A 9,925-nucleotide genomic window follows, 5' to 3' on the forward strand; every position below is an offset into this window, starting at 1 on the left:
TTAAAACAAAACTCTTAAATAAAATGTCTAATCATGCACACCTAATTAAGAAGGTTGAGGTATATAAGATTTTAGAACAAAGAAAATACAACATGCTGGGGATATAGGAACATTAAAACAAAGAACAAAAACAAAGAAAAAATCTGAAACAAAAAAAGTCTTACTGTTATCATTAATAAGCTCCATTTCACCCACCGAATATGGATCAAAGAGAATTCAGTCTACTATGGCATTTAATTCACACTAAGAGAATCAATGGATGAATGACATTAGAACTTAGGGCTATGTTATCTTACAACACTGGGCGTTTTCTGGGGCCTGCTGCTTTTCACTAAATACAGTGAAACTAAAGTAACACTGATTCCCCCAAAACAGGAACTTCCTTATTTCCACCTCAGGAACGGTTAGTCAATACGTGTCAAAAAGGAAACTGGGAAAAATCTCACAAGAATAACTTTGCCAACTTTGACACACCCCACTTATACCCAGCAATGGCAATACCAAGAGCAAAGAGAATGGGATGATAAATTTACAAAGGGATGGTCTATTCTAACCAAGTCTATGTGTGAATCAGGATATCTAAATTCGCTGCATGCTGTATGCTTAGATCTCAAATCTTTTTTGGTAAATGCAGAGCATAAACAAACAAATACCATCTTACATGCTAGAAAAGAGCAGGGGTCTTAAATTCCAAGTTATGACCTTGAAAAGTTGTAGAGTTGGGGTGAAGAAAGGACTCTTGTGTTGTGTCACTGGGAACAACAGTACAGCAGTACTGTAGCCAAAGGTAAAGAAAATAAGCTTTTGGCAACCAGCTTAAGGGTAGAGGTTTAGTGGGCTAACACACAGATTGCCTATTTTCACTTGTAAGAGAGTATGCAGCACTTTGTTTGGCTTTGCTCATAGGAACTCCATGTTGAGGTACCAGTGTACTCAAAACATGGTCAAGATTACTGATGTAGAATGAATAAATCCAAGGGTCATATTTCTTGAAGATCAATAAAATTTGGGTATAAAATGTTTAGTGTTAGAATGTTTAATGGTAGAATAAATTTATGTATTTTAAGATTGTGGTCTATTTTGTTGATCCAATATAGTAGGCCAAAGATGGAGAAGCAATGAAAACTCTACGTCTACAGAGGGAGAGGGACAGCAGACCCTAGAGCTGCGAATTACTAGAAATCCAGGAGCCTGTTGATTCTAAATAGGCTGTGTCATGTGCCTTCAAGGAAGGATCTTTAGAGTTACACCTATTGATAAATGCCCATTATCAGGACTGTTTTAGAAGGGCTTTCTGTGCCCTTTGAAAGAATACTAATTTAGAGTGAGCTGTTTGGAATCTTGTGTTTTACTAACAAGGAACAGATAGGTAAAAGGAGCTTTATCCTCCTTTTTTCCACCTTTCACTCATCTATCAACATACACCCTGGTTTGTATTAGCTCTCAATTCTGTCACTGATATAGTCCAAAAAAGAGTTCACCTTTGTAGTGATAATCCAAACAATCTTCCATGTCCGTATAAATACTGCTGACAAAGTCTCAGCACATGGTTCATAAACTCAAGGGGTTCTGAGGGCTACCTATGGATCATCTTTAATTTGGGGACTTGGACATTTAGTTTCCAAGATAATCCTGGCATACAACCATTGGAACAAGTGCAGAGATGCAACATACTCCACTAAGAGACATGCAACGGCTACAGTGTTGCTTTAACTTTATTACTTTCCATAAAATAGTCAAAGTTCAAATACAAATCTAGCTATCCAAGAATAAAATATTAAAATATAAAAAGTCTCCCCAGATAATAGCGATGCACTATTGAGAAGAATCACTAGAGAAGCATTTTCACAATCATATAAGTCAATAGCATTAATAAGCTCAAATAACATCTGAAATTAAGAAATAGCTTTAAAAATATACATAACCTTGATTATGAAGAATATCATCAATTATAATTGGAAATCTAACATCTGGCACCGCTTCTTCCTTAGAATGAGATGGCTGTGAAGTACCTAATTCAATATTTGGAGTCACTATAGCATAACGAAGCAGTTCCTCATACTCTTCCTATGAGAAGCCAATAATAAATAATGTTTTATAACACTGTCGCAAAGGACACTCAGGCAAAAGAACAACAAAAGTTTTACATAGTTACTATATATAAAATTGTACATTTTATATTATTTTAAACATCATTTTTGGTATTTATATTTTGAAATGTTTTCAATGATGGAACATGTGCAGATTTCAACTGTAGTCAAGAACGAGTTGGATCACAAGTTGAAGGTTACTAATAAACAGAATTTTAGCTGGGCTGACATTCTAAGCAGGTAACCAATAACATAAAATAATCTCTGACATGTCTAGGAGATTCTTCCCCCTCCTTCTTTTAAATTCTACTCTAGAAATTTATTCTTTTGTTAAAAATTTATTTATGTAAAGCTTTGTTTCCTGATGAAATGACAACTGAGATCTTTTGCAATGTTTATATTTTAGTATGAAAGGGTTTTGGACCCAATAGTTACAATGTGTGGGTTTTTCCCCCACCACCAACAAGCAATTCTTGGACACTAGCTGCGTGTCCTACAATTCAACTCACTTTTGACACTATCCACCAGAGTTTGCAACAGATTACACAGGTAAAGGGCTTAGTCCTACAAGACTGCCCCCCTACCCCGAAACAAACTGTCACCTGTGTTTCTGACAGACCAGCTATGGATTGCAGGTTCCAAACATCCCTCTCCATAGGTTCAATTAATTTGCTAAAGTGGTTCACAGAACTCAGAGAAACATTTTACTTAGTAGCTTACTGGTTTATTATAAAAGGATATAACTGAGGAACAACCAGATAGATGAGATGCATAGGGCAAGGTGTGGGAAAGGCGTGGAGCTTCCATGCTCTCTCGCAGTATGCCGATCAACCAGCACCTCTATGCGTTTACCAACACAGAAGCTTTCTGAACTCTCTTTTTTGGGTTTCTATGGAGGCTCCATTACATAGCATTGATTGATTAAATCATGACCACTGGTGATTGAATTCCATCTCTGGCCCCTCTCCTGTCCCCAAAGTCCGGGGTTGGGGTGGGTGGGACTGAAAGTTCCTATCCTCTAATCACATGGTTGGTTCCTCTGGCAACCAGCACTCATCTTTAAGTGAGGGTCCAAAAGTCACCTCATAACAAAAGACACCTTTATCACTCTCATTACTTAAAAAATTCCAACAGTTTTAGGAGCTCTGTGCCAGAAACAGGGATGAAGATCAAATATATATATATTTCTCATTATAAATCACAATATCACAAGTATAAATGAGTTATATCACAAAAATTTATACTTGTGATATTGAGAAGTTTGGATAAGGCAGAGATGAAGGCTGCAGGAAAACACTATCACCTAAAAAGATAATGCACTGTGTGGGAGAGGTACCATCCAAAGGGAGGGCAAGAATGAAACACGTCACAATTTCGTACTACTTTTATCCTAGTAAATATTCAGATATTTTTAAAATAGCTTCCCAATTTCAAAATCTGTAATTTCAATAAAGGAACACATCAGTTTCACAAATTATTGTCCTAAAGCTTTTCTCATATTATACAGTGCCAATAAGAATTTACTCAACATAAGATAATATCTAGCTTTTTTCCTCTTAAGTGACATAACTATAAAATTCAAGATATATCATGTCAGTATTCTCTCGAAATCTACTCTAGAAATCTGAATCCATATTTTTGATGATAAAGCATTCAGAAATAAAGGAAATTGAAAATAATTTCATGTAAAAATCATACCTTCTGTAGTTAATTTATCTGTCACTGTCCAGAGCTGCTGGGCAGCAGAATGTGTTAAATGCTGTGGCAACAGCAACTCAAACCTAGAGTAGAACGGTAGGGAACCTAGGACTCCAGAACTTTGGACAGTTTGATATTGTATTAATTTGCATTAAAGTGAAAGCAGCATTCATAAGAGATAGCTACAATGAGAAAATTTCAAGAAAAAAATATTTCTTGAGATTTTCAGCTTCTCTCATTGTGCTGATAGAAGCCTTTGGTGCAAAAAGTGCTTTTCAACAGCTCGTGATTATTTTCTGAAAGGCTGAAACAATGTAAGGTATTTCTTAAGTTAGTAAAATAATTCCCAAAGTTTGATATCATTTGATATACATCATACATTACATACACATTAAAATTATAAATGTAAATGGAATGAACTGGTGAAATATGTATCCCTAGTTTTTCCTCATATTGTTGAAAATAAATTTAGTCATGACAAATTTACACATGTCTTCCTACCTGAAGAGCTGAAGAGACAGAACTGCCTTGGTCAGAGTCATTCTGCATAACTGGAAGTGAGCATTTCTCCTCATCTGATGACATTCTGCACAAATACTATAAAACAGTAGAAGCTAACTTTAGTTTTTCCCCTCAATATTTAAACTAAAATATTTCATATGTCTGTGGAACATCATTCTAACTTGTAAATAATAATCATGTGATATGTTAAAATCATTCAACGTATTGAGCACCCATAGACAAAATTACGGGGCAAGAAAAAATAGTTAAAGACTCAGTTCTCCATATTAGTTAATTTATAAGGTAGTAAAAGAGATGAGAACAATATATGAAAAGGTAAAGAAAAATGGAGGCAGTGGGGCTGTTGAAAACAGATTGTCTTCACTGTTATTCAACAATGTGTGACAGCCTGGATGCTGTGCACTTTCTTTGAAGATACTGAACCAAGGAGAATGAACAATTTGTGTAAATACTCTGCTCAGGAAACTTACCTTTTGAGAATATTATTTTAAAGAAAAGCAAGTCTATACAAAACAACAGATTCTTATACACACATAGAAAAATTATTGAAAGTCTTAACCAAAAATAAAAAAATAAAAGTACTTTTAGTAACAACTAATTTATTTAAAATTCAAGTAGTAAGTATTCAAACTATCTGAACATCAGTTACATACACAGTGAGAAAGTAAGATGAAGAGTCCATCCTCAAGGGCTTCACGATATGTAAAACACGACATTTATCATTATATATTAAAATGACTGATATTTATATTAAATGACTGATTTAATATAAATGACTGATTTATATTAATATAAATGACTGGTGAAAAAAAAGTGTTGTTAGACCCTAAAATAACAGAGGTACAAAGAAGGGAAGTAGGACTTGCCATTTTTCATGGGGTGAGATTTCGAGGGTGTAAAGAAGTGGGAATGGAGCCAGAGAAAGTTTTAATAGAGAATATGACCCTGCTGAAACCCGAAAGACAGATAAAAGATATCAGGATATGCTAGGCAATGTCTATGCTAAGCAAAGACACAGAGGTATGGACATGCATGCCAGGAACTTAAGTAGTTTTAAAGCTGAAGCAAAAGGTGCAAAGCGAGGCTTGGCTAAGGATGAAACAGGCACATTAGGAATAGATGGATCATGGAAGATCGTGATTGTGTCATGTTAAATAGTTTGCTGTTTATTTTAGAGAAGTTATTAAAATATTTTGAACAAGTGATAACCAGATCATGCTTGTCTTTTAGAAAGATCACTCTGGCAACTTTCAGTATGGATTGGAGAGTTGAGGTCCTGAAAAGAACAATTGAGAGCTGACTGCAGTAGTCCAAGAGGTAAGTGTTCTCTCCAGCAGTAATCCAGGAGACATAAAAGAGGACCTGAATCCAGGAGGCAGCAAAGGGAAGTAAGTGGCTGGAGGGTAAGACTCTGAGACAGTTGTGTTATGGCAGTGAGAATGAGAGATCATGATCAATAATTGATTAAGGGGTTAAAGGGAGGAATTGTTGATGGTTTCCAGACATCTAGCTTGAGTGACTAGGTAGATGACGGTGCCATTCACCAAGGCAAGAAATATAGGAAGGTGAGCAGGTTGGGAGGAAGAACAATGGGTTCAATATCAGATGTTTTGGGTGCCTGTGAGGCACTCAGGTGAAGCTGCAGGTATGTAGTCGTATGGCTACACCTATTATGCTGTGTACTACTCCAAGAACTGTAGTTCACAATGATTACAATGTGAATGGTGCTGCCTGGAGTTAAGCAATGTGGGAGCCCTGCATTGGAGCTTTAGGTCGGAGATACAGTTTGAGGAATCATTAGCATAATGGGAAATGCTGAAAAAGGGAGATAACCTATTCTAAAGTTCATACACTCAAATTGTATGCAGTATTTTTAGTATAAATGCACATGTGTCTTTTTCTAGGAAGAGGATCCTTAGCCTCCAATATGCGTTCAGAGGACTATAACTCTAATAAAGTTAAGGCCACTACCATAATGAGAAGAAGGTTAAAACCAGAACCACTAACATTTAAAGCCAGCAAAAAACACTGAAAAGGAAGTCAAATCAGTAGAACTATTGAAAAGAATAGCATCACAAAAGCTTGGAGAATGGAGTAGTCAGTCAGATGCCAAAGAAGAACGAGAACTGGATAGAGTCCTTGAATTTGGCAATCAGGAGGTTGCTATGATATTTGCCTGAACAATTTCAGTGGAAAGTCTCAATCACAGTGGGCTGAAAAATAAGTGAGAGATGAAGAAATTGACGTAGAAAAGGCAAATACAGAGAAAAGTGCGATATTAGAATAGCAACATAGGTTGGGACTCACAGGATAACTAAATCTCAGCATGACTGTCTTTAGTTAAGCCAATTAGGGAGGATAAAATAAGCCCATACATCTGCAGCAAGAGTGGCTGCTTCATGAGACTTCAAATCTACCAGTGTTAACTTGGTCCATTTCTACTTTTATTCACTCGTTTCTTTAGGATGTGTTTGCTGACCAGTTAGCTATAGAAGTGGGGCTGGGGTTGGGCTGATTATTCAAAAAACAAATGAGCTGAAAGGTATGGTTGGACATTAAAAAATTTCTGAATATAGATACTGCAAACACAAAACTGCTATTGTACTTTTGGAAAATATGCTATAAATCTTCCACCTGCCCTGCTTTGATGCCAACAAGGTATGACAGTTGATTTGAAAGTCTACAACAGTAGCATTTTTCTTACTGCTTCTAGGTTCGGAAACAAGGAAAATGAAGCTTGCTTTAATGGATGGCGGATGTGCATCAGTTCACTAAATTTTTAGAATTCTCTAACCCTAATATCAGAAACCACGAGATAAAAAGTTCCGAGTGCTTCTCTATTGCCAGAAAAATCAAGGTACGTATTGGTTACTGCCTGGCTGATAAGATAAGGAAAGAGGGGTCCGGGAACTCAAATGTAACTCCTAAGAGGCAGAGAAAGAGTGAATTAACGTGCAGGATGGCAGCAGGGTGACGTCCCAGCCCCCTTCACCGATCCCTGCCGCAGACAAGGGAGGATAAGGGGCGCACCAGCCCCACCTTATGTCAGGTGCAAGTAAGCAATGGGCTGCAAGTTCCTTTGATCACCTTCCTACCCACCCTTGTTTTAATCAAATTCATATTTAAAAACAAAAAAGCGTTAGACATGGTTATTTCCCCCCTTACATTTTAAGGGACCAGAACCTATGGCGATAGTAACCTCTACACTTCAGGCACCCCTCACTCCTGCCCTCTTCCCGGACGCCTCGGAAAGGAAAACGTCTGGACCTCGCCTCTCCGCAGAACAGCTGAAAGGCCCGTGTCTCGGGGAAGATGCTCCCAGCCTGGTCCTGTACAAGCCCGGGGGCGGAAGTCCTGTCCAACGCATTTTAACTCCCACTCCACTGCCTCTGCCAGGGGTGGGGGGTCGGCCCGCAGCACCGCTACCCACCGTCGCGGTTCTCCACGAACCCCGACTCCTCGGTTCGCGTCTTCTCGCCGCGTCGCAGCTGAAACAACAGCGAGCACAGCGGCTACCTTAGCAGCAACCTGACAGTTTCAAACTGCAGAGAGGGATAAAGGACGGCCCTGGGCATTGGCTCCGAGCTTCAGCAACCTGCCCTTTGATTGGTCCGAAGGCCGGGGCGGGGTTCTGGGCCGCAGCGGGGAGAAGCCGGAATTAGGTTCCTTAAGGAAAGCCCTGTCCTCTGCGCGGGCCGGCGGGAGGCGGGCGGTGTCGTACGGAGCCCCTCCCCGAGGTTGGGAGCGCGTGCTCAGTTCCTTTTACCGCTGCAGAGCCGGAGGCGACCCTGGAACTAGATCTGGTTAGGGGCTCCTGGGCAGGGCTGCAGTCAGCCGGGGCGGTATGTTGGGATTCGTTAATGCCCTTAACCTTTGCGTGTGGTCCTCGTGCATGAGATTCACTATATGTCCACAGGTGCCCTGCAACAGGATCACTTGGAGGTGCTTTTTAAAAATACCCCCTCTGCTGATTTCTTCGGTTTGGGGCAGGGTTGGGGGATCTGTTTTTAACAAAGACCGACAGTGATTCTGATGCGGGGGTCTGCGAACCACGCTTTAAGAAACTGCTGGACTCGTTTTTGCTAATGACTTCAATATCAACTTTAGAATCAGATCATAGTTATATCTTGTCTCTACTCTCTACTCACTGCCACCCATATAAAAAGCTGTAGAGATATTAAATGACAATATATCCAAACTACTTATCACATAACGTCAAAAAATAGTAGTCTTTCTACTTGTATTGGCAACAGGTACAGCTAGAGGTACATTAGGATCCAGGTGGCGAAAGGAGTGCCCCAATATGTAAAGCAGGTAATGAGACCTAGGTGAGTTTTCAGTCTCCTTGTGTTACTTGGAGGAACAAGTATCCGTTTCTTTTTCTGTAGATAGAAGTGGGTCTCACCTACTTAACCTGTTGGCAAACCAGACGTTACAAACAATGAAATAAAGAGTGCCAGCAGTTTCTTTGACGTAGGCTATGCTTGCGCGCCCCCTCCCCTCATTTTCCATGCTTATTTTAAAGGACAAATTCCTATCAATAGGTACAAATTCATACCTGGTTCAAATATTTGTTTTTTCATTGAGTTGTCATGTGGTGACTCCAAACACTTACTGATTCACTATCCCTGTGCCCTCCTGCCACTTGGCTCCATATTTCTCTTCTCTGTCTTCTTTTGGGGGACAGATTTTCATAGAAAACTATTGGATAATTCATCTTCATTCTTCTGTGAAGCTACAGAGGAAAAGACCAAACTTAGACTGGATGTTACGAATTGAGAACTGATTCTTTTCCCAAGGTTCCTAGAGAGGAATGTGGAGTGGGGTAAGAGAGAAGGAAAGAGAAAATAAAGCCCCTCTAAACTCAGTAATTAAATTACCAGCTTGAATCATTAAAAATTATTCATTTAACAAATATTTATCTAGCATTCATTATATGCAAAACATTTTGTTGGTGCTAGGAGTAGGGTGAACAAAATACACACAGTCTGCCCTCATGGAATTTAGATCCTCATGGGAAAAAACAGACAACAACAAAAACCCTACAAAATGAATAAATAATTATAAATTATGTTTGAAGTGAGAGGAAATCATGAAATGTCTGTTTGAGGAAGCACATTTAAGCTGAGACCTAAAGGATGAACGGGTAAAGAACTTACTTTATCTAGAACTTATTACTATGATCTGGGCACTATACTCATTAACTCACTTAATTCTCAGATTATCTCTCAGATGGAGATGCTGTTTCTATCCTCATTTTACAGATATGAAAACTGAAACCCAGAGAGGTTATGGAACTGGCTGGCCTAAGATCACACAGCTAATAAGTGCAGAACTGGTTTTCAAATTGAGGCAGTGCCCATAAAATTCCAAATCTCTTTCAAAGCCTATCTATCCCAAATACCGCTCCCCTAAGAAGTCTATTTTTGTTTTGTTTTTATGTTATTTCTTGTGATCAATTCCTCACTCATATACTATGTATTCTTAACTCATATTGTGCTATAATTGCTAGATCCTCTGGGACAGGGATTACGTCTTCTTCACTTTTGGGTCACCTGTGGGACCAAGCAAGCACAGACCTTACCTGCGACCAAGCAAGCACAGACCTTACCTGC

General features: G+C 38.9%; 1 protein-coding gene across 3 annotated transcripts in view; it reads right to left on the reverse strand.

The window, feature by feature from the left end:
- Nucleotides 1–7,890, reverse strand: part of POC5 (POC5 centriolar protein) — a 27,499-nt gene extending 19,609 nt beyond the window's left edge. The window contains exons 1-4 of one of the 3 annotated variants that reach the window (XM_015590536.2): nucleotides 7,741–7,890; nucleotides 4,290–4,385; nucleotides 1,926–2,067; nucleotides 318–321 (exon numbers count right to left, since the gene is read on the reverse strand). In XM_015590536.2, the coding sequence (XP_015446022.1) occupies nucleotides 318–321; nucleotides 1,926–2,067; nucleotides 4,290–4,373 (230 nt within the window). In that variant the 5' untranslated portion in view covers nucleotides 4,374–4,385; nucleotides 7,741–7,890. Of the gene's footprint in view, nucleotides 1–317; nucleotides 322–1,924; nucleotides 2,068–4,289; nucleotides 4,386–7,509; nucleotides 7,703–7,740 lie in introns of those variants that run through there. The other 2 variants (XM_025047801.1, XM_006913153.3) reach the window with 2 other exon arrangements.
- Between the last annotated feature and the right edge of the window lie 2,035 nt (nucleotides 7,891–9,925).

Source organism: Pteropus alecto, unplaced genomic scaffold, assembly GCF_000325575.1.
Source record: "Pteropus alecto unplaced genomic scaffold, ASM32557v1 scaffold20, whole genome shotgun sequence".
In the NCBI taxonomy this organism is placed as follows: Eukaryota; Metazoa; Chordata; class Mammalia; order Chiroptera; family Pteropodidae; genus Pteropus; species Pteropus alecto.